The sequence below is a fragment of the Trichogramma pretiosum genome, unplaced genomic scaffold (genome assembly GCF_000599845.2).
Source record: "Trichogramma pretiosum strain Unisexual culture from Peru unplaced genomic scaffold, Tpre_2.0 scaffold71, whole genome shotgun sequence".
NCBI lineage: Eukaryota > Metazoa > Arthropoda > Insecta > Hymenoptera > Trichogrammatidae > Trichogramma > Trichogramma pretiosum.
Genome location: NW_019640814.1, coordinates 330,703 through 348,329, shown reverse-complemented (window position 1 = coordinate 348,329; position 17,627 = coordinate 330,703). Strand labels below are relative to the sequence as shown.

At 36.8% G+C, this 17,627-nt stretch overlaps 2 protein-coding genes across 11 annotated transcripts; one reads left to right on the top strand and one right to left on the bottom strand.

Moving 5' to 3' along the window:
- Nucleotides 1-257: 257 nt before the first annotated feature.
- On the bottom strand, nucleotides 258-3,872 carry LOC106657706. 5 transcript variants are annotated; one of them, XM_014379358.2, is made up of 4 exons: nucleotides 3,573-3,872; nucleotides 1,363-1,477; nucleotides 1,131-1,287; nucleotides 258-731 (listed from the first exon to the last, which is right to left on the bottom strand). In XM_014379358.2, exons 1-4 carry the CDS (start codon nucleotides 3,608-3,610, stop codon nucleotides 547-549), a joined length of 495 nt encoding a protein of 164 aa, XP_014234844.1. In that variant the 5' UTR covers nucleotides 3,611-3,872; the 3' UTR covers nucleotides 258-546. The 5 variants fall into 5 exon arrangements, with proteins under 5 accessions (XP_014234844.1, XP_014234847.1, XP_014234848.1 ...); XM_014379361.2 differs by having other exon boundaries at nucleotides 1,363-1,531; nucleotides 3,573-3,824; XM_014379362.2 differs by lacking the exon at nucleotides 3,573-3,872 and adding an exon at nucleotides 1,588-1,736.
- Nucleotides 3,873-3,974: 102 nt separating this feature from the next.
- LOC106657705 (myb-like protein Q) lies at nucleotides 3,975-16,854 on the top strand. Of its 6 annotated transcripts, none has more exons than XM_014379354.2 (15): nucleotides 3,975-4,176; nucleotides 9,438-9,500; nucleotides 9,596-10,028; nucleotides 10,105-10,224; nucleotides 10,300-10,559; nucleotides 10,631-10,731; nucleotides 10,798-11,613; nucleotides 12,192-12,404; nucleotides 13,354-13,796; nucleotides 13,884-14,183; nucleotides 14,418-14,742; nucleotides 14,970-15,083; nucleotides 15,201-15,526; nucleotides 15,606-15,783; nucleotides 15,853-16,854. In XM_014379354.2, the coding sequence occupies exons 3-15, from the start codon at nucleotides 9,657-9,659 to the stop codon at nucleotides 15,858-15,860; spliced, it is 3,576 nt and encodes a 1,191-aa protein (XP_014234840.1). In that variant the 5' UTR covers nucleotides 3,975-4,176; nucleotides 9,438-9,500; nucleotides 9,596-9,656; the 3' UTR covers nucleotides 15,861-16,854. The 6 variants fall into 6 exon arrangements, with proteins under 6 accessions (XP_014234840.1, XP_014234843.1, XP_014234842.1 ...); XM_014379357.2 differs by lacking the exon at nucleotides 3,975-4,176 and adding an exon at nucleotides 4,202-4,361 and having other exon boundaries at nucleotides 15,621-15,783; XM_014379356.2 differs by lacking the exon at nucleotides 3,975-4,176 and adding an exon at nucleotides 4,202-4,361 and having other exon boundaries at nucleotides 15,606-15,768.
- Nucleotides 16,855-17,627: the final 773 nt, after the last annotated feature.

Here is a 17,627-nt window from a genome sequence, read left to right as displayed (position 1 = left end):
ATATATACCAGTAGCTTTATAATGTATTTTTTTAAATAAACATAAATAACATCTATAAAACTTGTTCAGTAAGGTATAAGAAGGTTAATCAATTTTAAACTTTCACTAACATTAAATATGTTTAGTTGGGTACTTCATTACTTCTACGTGGCATAAATAATCTACTATTATTTATTATGTGTTATAGATGATCATTTTTGTTTGAAGAATGGTTGTTACGGTGAATTACTTAAAAAGGCTCAATCATTTAATTAAGTTCTCAAAAATTTTATTCTCAGTTTTATAACAAATATAAAAAATGCTATTCAATAATCATTTTTTTTCATCTGTTTGTTCAATTCTGTCTGTTGCATAGTGTCAATTCATTTACTTAGTTACACAAATATTTGTGTACTCGACAGACATAATATTTACATTATTTCAATTTGTTATTTGCTTACAAATTACTGTACAATATTTGAATGACTAATTTTTTGTCATTTAATTCATTACTTAAATCAACTTGAAACTAAATAAGTAACTTAATATTATGTATTTTAAGCATTACTAAGAATTTCTTTCAGTTTTTATATTTATGTATGATGTTCCAGCTTGCACACCAAAAAATGGATGTCTGGTCTTAATCTCCTTTGGAAATGGAACACTATTTGATACTTCAGTGGGTACAACTTCTTTTCCCGGATTTGGTAATTTTCTTCTTATATTTAATGTTCCGGCTGGTTTTATATTGACTGCAAATAAAATAATAAATATTTAATACTTGTATTCTAAAATAGTTAAAGAAACTTCACGTAAAATGATCATATCATAAAAAAATTAATCAATTTGTCTAACATTAAAGAAAAACAAATCTTAAAAACTCTTAACAAATTATTAATCCAGTGTTCTGAAACTTCAACTGAGTATTTCTATAAAAGTCTCAATATGAACAAAGGTTCAACTAAAGAGTTTGAAGTTCTATATGGCTTTTTTAGCAGAATATTTAGTAATTAGATCAGTAATTAAGTAAGTAGTTTAAGAAAATGAAATGAAAAATTTGAAGTTCAGAGTGTCTTTGCTATTCCATTGTTTGTTAAGAAGTTGAAATATTTAGGTACAATAGAGTGAAAAAGTCCTTAATAATTTCTCACCAGCCATGTATTCATTTTCTTCTTTTCCAGTACTTAAAATAAATGTCATGTTGGATTTATTTTCCTTTTGTGTGGCATAATATTTATCTTCTCCAATTTTTAATTTGGATTTTTCCCCAAATCGTAGTGTCTGTCCTTTTAAAAGTTTTGGATCAAACTAGAAATAACACAAATAAAATTAGTTATTTCATGCCAAAGTTCGCGGATATGATTTATAAGACAAAATACATACTGTTTTAGGAACTTCCATTAAATATATTTCTTCGTCGTCATCAAAATCATCTAACACTAATGAATGTTGGAATGCCTTTGTTACTTGTTCGATAGACATGGTGATGATCAATAGTCTGCAAATATGCAAAAAAGAGCAGTGTCAAGCAAATCACCTCGTGGACGTCGACCTGTGTTCAAAAGTTATGTTTTTAATCGTCGTTAATAAATACAAGAATACACATACACACTATTGTAAAATTCAATGACTTATAACCTTAAACACGCACACGCTACACAACACAACGTTTTTGATCAGAAATTATATTTTAGTCGGCAAATTTAGATAACAATGATAGCATGCAGACAGCATGAAAATTGTTGTCTCTCGCAGACCTCGTGGGCTACTGCAACCCATAATTGAAACAACTCGTAGTAGCGCTGCAATCGTAAATCACGATTCGAGGCGCGGGAATAATTTAAAAATTTTTTATCTCATTTTCGATAATTCTAATACTTGTAAAACAGCCATGTCCATGAATTTTTTTATAGTTATCGATATTCGTAAATAAATAATAAACAATGAACTTAAATAAGTCTTCAGTATAATTTGTTGATAGATTTTAGTAACTAAATCGCTGATCTTCAAATTTCAATCATTGTTTCTAAGTGACGAGTAATTACTTTTCCAAAAATTTGAATTATTGCGAGATGAAGGTTTTTAAACGGTGATATACTGAAGTCATTTCACCGAAATGTTATATATTCTTGCATACCATACCCGAACTAGTTGTGAAAATGAACTGTCATCTGACGTTCCGATAACTTTTTCGGGTATTTTTTTTCTTTTTCTTTATTTTTTGTTTAAATCAACCAAGTATTTATATCTCAATAATGCAACGAAGGACGAAGTATTTATTTAATCAAAAATCTAGTCCTCTTGTTGATAGCCTGATAACATGTAATTTAAATTGTCTGTGACACCCATCCGACTACGATGAATAAACAATTTTAACTAAATAGTTTTTGAAAAATTCACTATAAACAAAATTATTTTTGAAGCGAGTAAAACTCGGCATAAACTCGAAGTGATTGCCAGTCCCCCTGCATTTTAATTTCAATGAAACATGTATCGACAAAAATGCATTTAATAACCTGATCGATTTTATTCGAAGGCAGTTTACCATGTGCATTTGGTGCTCGAGATGAACGGCGTGGGTGTATTAGAAACGGTAAGACGCGAGCATCGAACAATTTACCCATCTTCAAAAGAATCATTTTCGCATCTGGACGGAAAAGTTTGGGCCAAAGTCAATGATACTTTCTCAAAGGCATGCTAGTATACCGTTACAGTCTGACGAAATATCCCCAAAAAATCCGGAATGAACCAGAGTAAATATAGAAAAAATTACGTCTTACGAAAAGCACGTGGTATAGAATTGGAGTAGCACATGTATACGGTAGTGGCAAGCGAACGGCGAACGATGACTTGGAAGTTGAAAAGAACAACAAAAATTAAGAATTCAAGGAAACTTATAGAAAGTGGTTTCTGGAACGCGAGTGACGATGCCATTCATAATAACCCATCACTTAGTATGCTTTGTCTAGTCGGTGAAAATTCGTCGAAATTCGGACCAACGCGCATTAAATGAATGGTTAAAAATGCAACAGAAATATGCATATGTTTACTAGAGCCTAGTTAACGCTGACTTCAAAGAAATTTATATGGAGCCGAGATTTAAATTTTTTTAAAACCCATACTGACCATTAACCAATTCACCATTCAGCACCTAGAATCCGCACCTCGACGTGCATTTGAATTCTAATCGTCGATTTTGGACGTTTAAAGTAAAAGAAAAATGAGACGCATCGTATGTATTTTTTAAAGGAAAAAACTATTTTGATGATATGTCGCAAGGGTGGCAATTTCAAGTTAATAAGCGGTCCGGTACCGATTGCTCAATTAGCTTTAATTTGCTGGAAAAAGGAGAATAGCGCACCAACTGCGCGACAAGTTGGTCGGAGTCGCGTGGATAATGGAGAATGGAGAAGATGAACAAAGGATGAATCAATGCCTCTCTCTTTCTCTCTCTCTCTCGCTCTCCTCGTGTAATCTACTCGCTTAGATAATAATGAATGATGATATAAACACTACCATATGCGATACATTAACGTGTATAATGATTTATCGATATATCTGCATGTAATGGTATATGCCTGAGAGATACGTACGGTTTACGATTGTAACGAATGTATACTATACAGGCCATCGATGGGGTTTGCCCGACGATACGACGAGTAAATATAATACGTCAAGCGAGCGGACACGCACACTCCAGTATTCGCATGTTGGTGTGTGTATATGCGTGCTATTGCGTGCGATGGTTAGTGTATATAAACTCGACCACTCGTGTGCGGGCAAATCTGCACGGCTTATACATGCTGCGAATATATAGGATAGGTTATATAGGAGTACGGTGACGATCATAGGCAGTGGGAAAATGGGAAAGAAAGAGAGATGGAGCTTTGCCGCGACTACAACGCTCTCTTCGTGTACAGTGTACACCATGCACTCGCGTTTCACGAGGCAGCCGTTCGCCTCTCTATACGTATCTGTCTCTTTGTCTCTCTCTATAGTGCGCGTATGTATGTGCCTTTCCGCGACACTCTGTATATCGCTATATGCTCGTAGGTACCTACAGGCATTTTACAGGCCGTACGCAGTAACGAGTTGCTGCTCTCTACAGTCTTGCGATCGTCGATCGACCGTGCCGTAACAGTTGCCAGAAAGAGGAAGCGAGACGGCCATATAGGTTGTGCGCCAGAAAACTTCGGAGTGAGTGGCTGGCTGTACAGGCCTATTATATATACAGCGCGAGTGAAAGAAAGAGAGAGAGAGCGATCGAGCGAGAGAGAAAGAAGAGAGCCGAGCGTTCGTTTACGCCAGTGTATGTGAGAGTCGCATCGAAGACGGGCCAGCAGCAGCACTAGTGCTCGCGCGGCCATCGTGTGTGTGTAAAAGTAAGTAAACAAAGTATACCATCTTTTCCACGGCGGAATAAGCGACGTACATGAAGTATATTTGTCGCCAGCCGTGTGTTGTGTGCCACAACATTCCTACAACTGCGCCCGTAAAAGTAAATTGCGGATGGCGCATACACGTCTGTTGTAAATACATTCGATAAAAAATAGCTGTAAGAGAAAAAAAAGGCTAATTGAAGGAGAGAGAACGGGAGAGAGAGAGAGAACAGCTCTTCCGTCCTATCCTAGGTGTGTGTATGTCTCTGCGTATGTGTGCAAACGTTCATTTAGACCTTTTATTGCTCGCAGCAGCTCAACTTCGACTGGTTCGTGTCTGAGTTTTTATATTACATGAAATTATCCGTGTTCGTGCGCGTCTCTGCGAGACCACACGATAAAAAAAAGCGTCTCGCTCCAAAGTTTATCGCTTTCTCTGCGTGTCTTGTTTACGAGATGCAATATATGCAAAGGTAATCAGATATACAGTGTATGTGTATATATGTGCGAGCTGCAGCACAACAAATGCCGCCGCAGCCATCGTCGTTGTCGTCGTCGCCGAATGTCTTCTTCTCCTGCCTCTGCATTGAAAATTATGATTTGGTGTTTACTCAAGTGTTGATTTCGCGAGTTTCTCAGTAGCATCACTCCAAAAAAAAAGCTGTGAAAAAAAAAGAAATAGAGTTGCTTCAGTTGGTTGTTCTTTGAAACGGTGTGTTGTAGTTTGTCCACACAGCCCGTGTTCTCAGTGCATGCGTGTGCCTGGTATGTGAATTGAGTCAACCATCATCATCGTGGTCGTCGTCGTCGTCGTCATAGTCGCCGTCATAGTCGTCATCGTCTTATGGGCGATCGGTTGCTGCTCCGTCTTGTCTGTTTCGTAGTACCATATATACCATAATTTGTGAATCGCTGTCGTGAACGCAACTTACACTCGCACGCGCATACATGTACACCGAGTACGTCTCTCTTTCTCTCTCTCTCTCTCTCGTCGGACGCACACGTACTGTATACTTGCACAATCTAGGCATTTGTGCGCGTATAACACCACGACCCTAGAACCAGATATAGAGAGAGAGAAAGAAAGAGCGAAACAGCGAATGTCCGGAATTAAGGTTAGCGTAAAAAACGCGCCCGCGCTTACTTACTACTGAACATGTCGTGCGCATTTACACAGTACCCACTACACACGCCCGTCCTGTCTTTTTCTGCCTATAACATACAATCAGATATAGCATATGTAGCAGGCAAATATAGCGGAGCTAGCGAGCTAGCGCATATGCATGAACAGCAAATGCACTTATATGTATAAATTTATATGTGCTTACATTCGCGGTATTATGTATAGGTAACAGTGCGTACGGCTCACATCCTACAAAGCGTTTATCGTTATCGAATATCATTTGCTCGGTCAATGAGACCAGTGCCTCTATAACGCACTCTTTCATGTAGCAATAATACCTTACGGGTCAAATTATGATGTACATGGCCAGCACCATCCGTGTTGTATGCGCCTGTGAGTGTTGAGTTTTTCTACGTGTATCTCTCTCTCTCTCTCTTTCTCTCCGTCCTATCTCTTCGTTCGTGAGAACTGTGTGTAACTGCGTGTATGTGTGTGGGTATAAGATTTTTTTTGCATTAGTATCTCTTTCGCTTAGCGCGTGCTGTGCTGCTGCTGCTGCAGCTCGCTGCCTACACAAATGTATACAACACAACTATACTATGCCACTACCACTACTAGAGTGGCAAGTGAGCCAGCTCATCTTTCTCGCGATGCGAAAAATTCTCTTCGATGAACCATCTTCATCCTCGTCATTCACGTCGTAGCAGTTGGTGCTACTAGGCAAGGCTTCTTGGTCTCTCTCTCTCTCTCTTCGCCGATCGCCGTCTCGTACATATCGTATAGATATAAGTGAAGTGACTCGTGGCCGTGGTAGCCACCGCCACCGCTACGCCACCTTCTTCAGAATTTCCATTATCCTCCTCGTCGTCGTCGTTGAGATCGTCGTCGCCGTCGAGATTGTAGTAGGCCGTCGGCCGTTGACTATTATTTTGCACAGTTGCTTCAATTATTGAGTTTTCGGAGCAACGTAGGAGCGTTACAACAACACACGGCAAGCAGGCGAGTGTTATATGCTGTAGAGAGCAACAGCAGCGAGTTGTTTGCCCCATCCCATATGTGCGATTTGCGTGCTTGCCTGCGTGTTGTTTCTCATCCACACGTCGTGTCGTTGTACGCCCGTCTCTGTCCCTCTCTCTCTCTTACGTTGTACATAGCATAATCGCGAGTGTATATATCTGTGCGTGTGTGTGCATGCGTGTCCATATACGAATCTCTGACTCGCCAAGTGTGTGTGTGTGCGTGTAAATTATAATTCTTCAAAGTGTTGGTGCGCGTTTCTCTATATTTTACACACCGACACGCGCACCTATATAGCCTAGAGAGGCAGCAACGAGCAGTCGAGCACGATCTCAGTCGCAGAACGCAGCAGTCCACCGAGAGCTATATATATGTATATTACTATACGTGTTTGCAATTTTACTAATGATGAACTAGCCTCAGTTCATGACCGAACCTCTCTCGTGTAAAATACATCTTCGGAGTGCGCGACAGTGTGCAAGCCTTGATACATTATACGCATTATATACAGACGGTATAAAGGAAAAAGTCGAGAGCCGTAGGCAGAGAGTAGTAGTCGTAAGTCGCAGCGTGCCCAGCAACAGCAGACCAGTTGCGATAGATAGTAATTATTTTTACGTCGAGCTTTTTTATCGCCGCACACATACGAACACACTGGCATATTGCGTGCGCTCGTTTTTGCCTGTGTGCTCGAGTATATAAAAGCGTATGTGTTGGCTTGTGTGTGTGAGTGTGTGTCTTTCTCTCTCTTTCTCTTTCTCTCTTCGCGGGTTCGAGTGCGCTCGTTTATGTGTATCTATTATATATTAAATTTTATTATAGATATAAAACATATACGGGGAGTGAGCGAATTTCAAGAGTGTTTTTGAATAACTACGAAAATGCCAGAGATCATCGTCGTGCCGTCATCTTTACGTGCTGCTGCTACTACTGCTACTGTCTGTCTGTCTGTGAGCCATGTAGTGTGAGTGCTGTGGCTGCTTCTTCTGATACTCCTCGTCGGATATCGTGTAGTGATTCATCGCACATGTGCCATTATTATTCTTCCACTTCTCGTGTGCATCCACTTACCGTCGCCTCCGATGATTATTCCTATATTTAAAATCATCATCAAGGTTGCCTGCTGCAGCTACTCGCTTGTCTCTCTTTGCAAAGAGTAGCTAAAGCAGTATATCCGCGAGTCTAGAGAGCCGAGGGCATCGTATTCGTTTAGCAGCAGCGCATATGCACACGTTCTGCTGCTGCTGATATTTCTTTTCTGTACACACGTATACGCGCTCTACTCACGCGCTCGGTTTCTCGGTGTAAGTGAGTTTCTCTGTCTATGTGTATATATAACAAATACGTCTTGTGCTGCTCATGTCTGTGTTTGTGTGTGTCTGTGTGTGAGTATATGCGACGAGAGAGCATAATCACATTGCCACTTGGAAAGGGCGCAGTGCACTGATTAACGTGAAATGCACACAGCACTGAGAGTGAGAACGACGCGAGAATAAAAGATGTTAGGTAAAAGACAACGAACGGACAAAGGTGGAAAAATGCGTGTGATGAATCTACACGATAATCTTTTCTCTCTTTCTCTCTCACGCCAGCCATACATAGGCACACACTCATCTATAAATTATAGCTTTTCAGTGCATGGTATTCACGATCTGCATATGTAATTCTAATTTTGTGTCAGCTGCTAGTTCTGCTGCAGCTACTACTATTGATTCTCGTATTGTATGATTCTTACAAACATCGAGGAAAAGATCGATATTGAGCATATGACAAGTGTTTGGAAAGAAATGTCAAATTTTCATGTGCAAAAAAACAGCGATGAATATGTTTATCCTCTGCTCGGTTATCGTCATCATCATCCTCCACAGCCAGCACTCATTCCACCACCTTTCCTTTTCTCTCTCTCCTCTATTGTATGTATATCCTTATATATATTGAATTCTTTAGCACACAGAATACACGCTATGTCGTATGTGTACAAGAGTCCTATCGTGAAAGGCTTTTGACGATGGTGGTAGTGGCGGTGGTGGTGGTGCTGCTGCTGCTGCTGCTGCAACATGCCTCTCTCTCTCTCTTTCTTTCCTCCTCGCCTCCGAACAATTTTGCTGTGTACGTTCGCGAGCTCTCTCGAGAGTTATATTGCCAAGAGCGAGTGAGAGAGAGAGAGAGGAGGCGATTATTGCGGGAATTCAGCACGGTAGAGAGATGCAATATACGTGCCTATGTATACGTTGTACGTACGTCCAAAGAGAGAAAGAGAGATACTGTATGCACACTTTTATATGTGTATGTTCGTAGGTGTTCGTAGGTGTTCGTATGTGTCTGTCCGTCTGTTGGTTAATGTAACTCTCGTATGTGTAATGACGTTTCTCTCTCTCTCTCTTTCTCTCTTGCTCGCTCGCTGTGTCTTTAGTCCGTCGGTTCTCTCAGTGCAAAAAACACTCAGCAACGCCAACAGCTGTTTCGTTTGCAAATCTTTCTTATTGTCCTTTGTTGAACTTCTCAAATTATTTTGACAAGTCGTTGCTGTTTAGTATGTAGTGATCGATTACATGTTACGAGTTTACTTTTTGCAAATCAGCTCGTAACATCGTATGTAACATAGCTGCCGCAGACGCCTGTTTACAAACATTGCTTCTGACTATCTGAAAATGATATCCTTCGTTCTTTGCTCTTTTTATTCTTTTCTTCTGCCCGATCTCGATTATTTCCGTAACTCATTTGTGCATGTATCAACGATGATCAAAACTATTAATTTTTTTTTCCGAGCCTCAACGTGTCTTAATTGATAAATTAAACTCTGAATAATTGGGATATTAAGAAATATATATTAAAAAATACTTGAGCTCTACAATAAATAAAATATAAATTAATGTCTATACAAATTGAAAAACTTGAATTCTATGAAATTAATCCAATTTATTTTATTCTTGTTTTAGGTAGCTGACATAGTCAATACAGATAGTCGGTTGAGTTTTTGGGAAATTTGTAGATAGTTCAATGTAAGTATTGTGCATTTATCTTTGATTTCCATTACTCTTTTATTATCATGCAAAATTTTGTAATTAAAAATTATTTATTATTTGTGTACAAACAGAAATTGTTTGCAATACTACTTGCAGAACCCAAGACAAAAAAAAATTATTTCAGCAAACGCAATGTCAGTATTGAATCAATGTGGGGACGATGTTGTGGAGTGTCCACTTTGTATGGAACCTTTTGAAGTGGATGATTTGAATTTTTTCCCATGCACTTGTGGCTATCAAATATGTCGCTTCTGTTGGCATAGAATTCGAACTGATGAAAATGGTTTATGTCCTGCATGCCGCAAGGCCTATTCTGAAAATCCTGCAGACTTCAAACCGTTGTCTAAGGAAGAAATAGCCAAATTAAAGGCAGATAAACGGGCAAAAGATCAACAACGAAAACAGCGTGTTACTGAAAACCGTAAACATCTGGCAAATGTTAGAGTAGTGCAGAAAAATTTGGTTTTTGTTGTTGGTTTACCTGTGCGTCTAGCTGAAGCAGATGTGAGTGATGAAAAAATTTGAGTTCAAATTTATTGTATTAAAATTATTAAGTGCCATATGTGGTTTTTATTAATAGATTCTGAAAAAGCATGAGTTTTTTGGGAAATACGGTAAAATTCACAAAGTTGTGATAAATCAAAGCACATCCTATGCTGGTTCGCAGGGCCCTAGTGCATCTGCTTATGTCACTTATCAAGTAAGGCGAATCAATTTATAACAATTGATAACAAAATTATCATGTATCAAGTACTCATTGGAAATATTTTTGCAGAGACACGAAGATGCATTGAGAGCTATAGAGGCTATAAACAACATAGTTGTGGATGGTCGACCTGTGAAAACTTCATTAGGTACTACAAAGTATTGTTCACACTTTATGAGGAACCAGAGTTGTCCAAAGCCTGACTGCATGTATTTGCATGAACTAGGAGATCAAGAAGCATCCTTCACTAAAGAAGAAATGCATCAAGGTAAACATCAGGAATATGAGCGGAAACTTGTGCAATCTTTACACATTAATACTACACAAAGGTAATTTATTTCTAATGTCATTAATTATCAAAAGGTAAAGATTTTAAATTTACTCTCAAATTGGCTTTTAGAAAACCTACTCCTTCTCCACCTGTAACAGGAAGCGGAACTATAGCCCCAAATACACAAGCCAAAGAAGCTTGGCCTTCGTTACAACCAGGCCTCACAAAAGGTTATTTATTTATTAATTAAAATTATTAATAATTTGTCAATTATCATGGTGATGATATTTTTACAGATGTCAATAATAAAGATACACTAACTGTGCAAGCACATAACACTTCAACTAATGTGCAAGAGAATGGAGTTGCAGTAGTGCCTACAAATCCCTCTGTACCTCAAAAACAGCCTCAGCAACAACAGTTGCCACAGCAGCAGACACAGAACAATGTAAACAATAAAACAGACAGTGCTGCTAGTACACGCAGAGGAAAAAGTAGTAGTAGCGAAAGTAAAGCTCAAGCAGCACGAAATAAGCACAAGAACTCTCAAAACAAGGAAAAACATGGCAGTTCCACAACACGGCGATCCGATTCAAATAGTAATATCAGTCAAAATGGTCAGAAAGAAAATTCAGAATCAATGATACAAACTGTGACAGCAGCTACATCTTCAGCAGTGACAACAACGACGTTATCGGCATCTGGAGAAGTTTCACAGCAAACTCAAAAATCAGCCAGCGTTAAACTAAAAACTGAAAATAATGTGCAACAACAGAACACAGTCACTAGTGCCAGTAGCAGTAAAATGACTAAATTAGTGCAGCAGGTGCAAGAAATAAAAATTAACGGTGGTGCCACAAATCAAAATGGAAGTGATACACAAATGTTACAGCAACAAATGCAACAGATGATGCTACAGCAGCAACAACAGCAACATCAGCAGCAACATAATAATCATTCCGAAATTGACGTGGATATACAAAGAGAAAGAAGTACTCCTGCGAGTACTGTATCATCAAGTACAGAGGACTCGTACCTCGTTAACCACGCGGTTGAGCGTTTGCCTGAATCGACTGAAGATATGAGCCTTATCAGTACCCTGAATATATTAGGTGAGTCAATGATAATAGTTGTTATTATACTGATTATTGCTGCCATTTGTATTGCTGCTGGTGCTGGTAAACTTGAATTATCTTTGCAACCAAAAACGCGCTTTTTCCTGTAGACTTTTCTACGATTGACTATTTATTTTTTGATGAAACATTTTTGTTTTGCGCTTTTTTTTCATCTGATATTATTGATGTAAACATGGGTCGGAGAAAAATATAACTGATTGTCTGACCTTTTGATAAAGATTAAATGTGTGATGCTCATTAATAGTTGATGCGACCAATCATTGTTTTATTTTATTAACGTGATTTATTACAAAATACACCGTAGCTTGTAAAACTCAATATTTCAAATGCCAAAATAAAGAGATATTCTCACAATAGCTATTATTGTTTTGATCATTTTTTTTAAATCTCGATTTAACGCATATTATTTGTCATTCTCTTGCTAAGGTAAGTATTAGCACAACTACACCTCTGTTTATTCTGGCATTTGCCGAGCTTCCAAAATTGCTTTAATCTAAATTTAGACAAAATTTAAATCGAACAATTGCATTAATTAGAACATCAACTTGTCTCAGGTACACCAACAAGTAAGTCAAGTTCGGTGCATATGCAACTTCAAGCACAGCAGCAGCAAACTGCACCCCCAGGGCTACATTCCACGGAGAACAACAGCAGTTCAGTGCATAGATCGCTCTTTCAGTCGGACAATAACAGTTTCTTCAGCTCCAATAGTTTTCAAAATGTATCTGCGAGTTCTGTACAGTCGTCATCTACTTCACAAACTCTTGGTAAGACTAACAATGATCTGATTAAATGTTTTTTTGTACCGCCGAATTTCATATTCTGTTTATGAAAATTGAAAGATTAAGAGTTACTCCGAATCATCACTTACGGTTCACACTAAGTTGTTATGAATCAAAACACTTTATTTCACTCTTACATATACTACATTGAGTAAAAATAGTTACCTTTCTCCATGAAGCGTTGCAATGAGTATACAATAATGTATACAACAAAGATCCATAACTTATCGTCAAAGCGTAATAATAGTCCTGTACCATCAAAGTATTGATCGATTTATTATATTCCTTTGAAGCTTACTTTTTACGATATTCATATAAGACTCGTATGACAATTATTTGCCGCTGAAACGTGCTTGATTTACACGGTTTTTACTTAATAATAATTTTAGATAACACAGATATAATATAATATGTTAAAAAAATCACGAATAGTATCAAGAGTTACAAGTATTTTTTCTGTCGCTGCAATCAACGATTATTACGAAATTATGGTGAAAGGTCAAAAGCCAGAGAGGTTTTCGTTTCACGCTTGACCATTTTATACTATCTTTCTCTCCCTCTCTTTCTTTCTAGTTCTATCATGAATGTAGATTCATTTAGATAGCTTTGTGTATTAGTGTTCTACTTTTAATTTTTTCCGCTCTTTTGCACATGTCGCTTAGCTAGCGTTACAATTTGAATAAATATGCATTGGTGCACACATAACTCCACATACACGCCAAATAATATGATTTCGTAATTTTATTGAATTTTCGTAACACAGTGAGTTCAGGGAAAAAATTAGTGTATTTTTTCGTTTTTTATCACCAGCACTCAGTAATTTCAAGGCAATCTCCCATATCATCGTTACTATAATTATTATTATTATTATTATTTATTTTTCAAATTCTTATTGAAATAAATTCATTATCGTAATCATTAATACATTTTTCAGGCAATGGAAACAATTCCCTTACCCATGACTGGACGACGGGTGTTATTGCGCCGATTCCAGACTCTTTACCGACAGTGTATTCCAGTGAAGACTGGCAAGCAGCGTTCGGATTTCAGACTTCAGCTTCTGCGACGACTACATCGGTAGATCAACGCACGTCTGTATCAAAAATATCTTCACTTTCTGGGGTGCCTCAATCGGCGTCAAAAACAAATTCACCTACCCCACCTACGGTCAGTCGTATGCCATTTACTACCGAAGACTTCACATTGGATTCAGATCCGTCAACACAGTCTCATGTAAACAATAGCAATGGTGGTCTTGTTAATGGTGTTGCATCAAGTTTACTCAACAATTCACAATCTCTTAATTTGAGATCTTACTTTGTGTCAGAATTAAGACAAGAAGCAGCAATGCATCAGCAACATAGATTAAATTTACAGGTAAAATTTTAATTAAAAATTTATAATCTCGGATTAGACAAACAAAAATTTTCATCGTATATTTTTGGGGTAATTGATAAAACTTAGACAACATCCGAGAACAGTACTGATTTCTCGAAACTTAATGGTCATGCGTCGTCGGCGACCAATGAGATGCTAATGCAGCAACAGCAAGTACCCACAATGAAGAAAGCAATGAAACCAGATGACGATTTGGGTTTTGATCCGTTCCATGAAACACAAAAAGCTCTTGCTGAATTAATGGAAAATGAAATACTGCAACAGCAACAGACTCTCTTCCCACACCACCTGACGGAACGTGATGAGCAGACGAGGTTACATTCACATAGCGGTGGTATGAATCTTGGTCATCATCCGTTCTCACAGGTATGTAATTTTAAATTTGGCATTAGTATTAGTACACATGTGGTCAGTGTTTACAGTTAATAAATTCGTGATTTTATATAGCTTTAATCTATGAAACCTTTGTTCTTAAACGTCCCTTTTGAATATATTTTTGTAGTTCCAATTTGCGGATTTATGAAAAATTTGTTACTCAAATTTTTTTTAGTTTGCACCATACAATGAGTTATTATAAAGCAGTACAAAAATTAATTTCAGGTGAACCATTTGGCACATTTACAACAAACACAACAGCTGCAGAACCTGCAAGTGCTTCAACAGCAGTCACAACAACAACAACAGCAACAACAACAACAGCAACAACAACAGCAACATCCTATACTCTCACGCCTGCCAACATTGCTTCAACAGCAACAAGTACAACAGCAGCAAAATAATGGTGCCCAAAGTCCAGTTACAGTTGCAACACTTGGTCAGCGTAGTCGGTTGCCACCTCCAGGCTTTCCTAGTTCCACACCCAATCACATGAATTCGTTTGGGCTTGGTATACCAAGGGGAGCACCAAATAGCAATAATATAGCAGGTAAATATTTTACGAAACTTGAACAAGGCTCCTTCTAATCAATTAAATTTTTAGTTTTGTTATTGGTTTGAAAACTACTTGGAGTAAATTTTAGGTTTATTTGCGAACTTAATATTTTTAATGTTAAATTATTTATAATTTAAAAAAAAACTGTAAAAATTTCGGAAATGCAAATACATGAGTATTAAAATATAGAAAAGTAGATATAAAATAATTTGTATTTTCAGGAAGTAAAATATTGCCCTTCGTAAATCATTCTTCAGGAGTATTATTCAATGGAGGACAGCAGACACAACAAACTTCATTTTTACAAAATCAAAATCCTTTGTTGAGTGCTCAAGGTACTTTGTTAAATTATATATATTGAGTGATGCAACAATAAAATATGAGTAGAATCGCTGTAAAAGAAAGTTAATTAATTATATTATTGATTATAAAATGTGCTATCAATTTGACAGGTGTGGCTAAATGCACCAATGACGCAATGTACTCCCTAAAAGATTGGTGCGATTTCAATAGCCAACCACAGCAGCAGCAACAACAACAACAACAACAACAACAACAGCAGCAGCAGCAACAGCAACAGCAACAGCAACAACAGTTCCACCATCAGACGCTCTATCCCAAAAATAACTGGAATAGCTTTAATACAATTTCGGATTTGAATACAGTAGATCCAGCCATTGTTAGCTCTCGATTGCTTCCATTCCAGAGCACAAACACTACTTGGCAAATTCCACATCCATACTCAGCACCCCATAATGTGGCACATAGTTCCCAACAGGTACAACTTTTTCGGCAATCAATAATTCTTTTTAATGAAGCAAATAAAGTACCGAATAATAACTAAATTTTTACAAAAGCATTACGCATCACAGGAACAACAGGCAACACCAGCACAACATTGGGCAATGCAACCTCCCCCAGGTTTTAGCGCTCCAACATCAAATGTACCTCTTGGCGTTCAATCAGCCAGCACAGCTGTTCAAACGCACAAGTTCATAGCTACGGCATCCGAAATTGAAAGTATGTTACAAAATCGTACGTAACTTAATTGATTTATCATCAAACATTAATTTTCATCTTGACTAAATGTCTTGCTTTTTTTAGATGTATAGGTGTGTCGAAGTCTGTTGGGAAAAAGTACTAGCACGGCGAGGAGTGCAGCTTTTTGATATACATAAAAAGTATAACAATGACGATACCGGAGTCTGGAAAGCAGCAAAGCGAAACTTAACAGAAATTAAAAGAAAATGATAAAGTATATAAGTCAATAGCATATGTTTTCCCTGACTTGAAATGTCTATACATATATCCCTTCTCATTCCGTATATTTTATTCATTCAATACTATCTACTTATAGAGAAAAAAGAGAATATATGAGTTAATCGGGTAAAATGATCTTTTACTTTTATCTTGCTATTATATAAATATATATACTGTTTCAATTTTCATACTGTTATCACAATTAATCAACACATTGCTTCTTTTTGAATATTTACTACTGGATTTTAGAGTTACTAGGCTAAATTTGCATCTCCAATCTTTTTATTTCCAGGATTATATGTTTATTTATTGTTCATGTTCAAATCAATGATATTAATGGAAGCTATTGTATTTTGAATATAAATTCCATTAAAATTTCCATTGATTTGAAAATAATATTTCTATATTTTGATAAAGTTTGATACTGCGAGTTCGGTACGTTGAATAGTACTCATACAAGTACTCGGAAAATGATATTAAATTGGCTACGCGATAAAAATATAATAGCTGTTGTTTTAAATTAAACAGATTAATGCAGAAAGGTTTAAAGGCTCATTGTAAATGTCATGTAGCTTTTTAAAAAATTTGTACATATAAAAAGTATTGGTTTTTGAAATGTCAATCATGAAGTCACAAAGAAAATATTAAATATCTTTGTGCTATTCAACTATTTTATCTTGTAGTTGGATAATAACGAGTTATATGTAAAAAAAATTGTAAAATTATCAAGTTGTAGTAAAAAAATTGAAATATTAAACATGTGTATTCGCTTGGTCGTCTGCACTTGACAATGTAAAATTATAAAATTCTTACAGTAAAGAAAAAATGCCACATTATTGCATTTGAGCCTTTGACTTCAATTATTCTATTCAAATAGATGAGATATTGTTATTTTATCCGTATAAAAAAATTAGAACGCAAGATACGAACTATTTATCAAAATTGTGAAAATAACGGTAAAATTTTTAGACTTCATAATTAATCAAAGATACATCTACTTACTATTACTTCAAATCACTGCTAAACTCCGGAAAGACAGAGAGATAATTGTTGACTAAAAATACCTGTATGTAGTGAGTCTGTTAAAAGCTGCTGACTTACCAGATGCTCATTCCATCAAAGTGTTTTGTGAATTTTCTACGTTGTTTACTTGAATATAACAAAGATCGGTTTGTAGATTTTGCACAGATAATATTAAAAAAATATTGTACCATCGGTGTGTTACTGAAAAAATGTCAAGCTAAAGATCGATTGCACGAGATTTATATTTACTATACAATGTGAAGATCAAATATATACAAATTAAGCGGTGAGATTTTTAAATTTCCCGTGACGATGTTTTATACGAATACATTGAAAATTACTTGAGACAGAATGGATGCAAAGATTATTATGAATATCTACTGTTTAACTGAATTGCTGCTGACTGTGAAAATTCTTGTGAATTTCAATTTGCACTCATCGACACGAATTAAACATAAAATTTAAGAGAAAAAATTTTCAACAATTGCCTGAGATTTCGCGAATAGAGGGAATTTCTTACGCGAGGTTTAGATGTGTAAAAATATTAGCTGGATGGAGACACAAAGATTAGTTGACATGAAATTTTATGCTCCACC

Bases quoted from the DNA above. Each gene is read 5' to 3' on its own strand.
- LOC106657706 (XM_014379358.2), bottom strand. From the start codon at position 3,610: ATGGCCTGTATAGTATACATTCGTTACAATCGTAAACC. The intron at 1,478-3,572 runs GTACGTATCTCT...GCATATTTGCAG, and splicing joins ATTCGTTACAATCGTAAACC to ACTATTGATCATCACCATGT. The intron at 732-1,130 runs GTGAGAAATTAT...TTTTATTTGCAG, and splicing joins AGAAAATGAATACATGGCTG to TCAATATAAAACCAGCCGGA.
- LOC106657705 (XM_014379354.2), top strand. From the start codon at position 9,657: ATGTCAGTATTGAATCAATGTGGGGACGATGTTGTGGAGTGTCCACTT. The intron at 10,560-10,630 runs GTAATTTATTTC...ATTGGCTTTTAG, and splicing joins CACATTAATACTACACAAAG to AAAACCTACTCCTTCTCCAC. The intron at 12,405-13,353 runs GTAAGACTAACA...TACATTTTTCAG, and splicing joins ATCTACTTCACAAACTCTTG to GCAATGGAAACAATTCCCTT.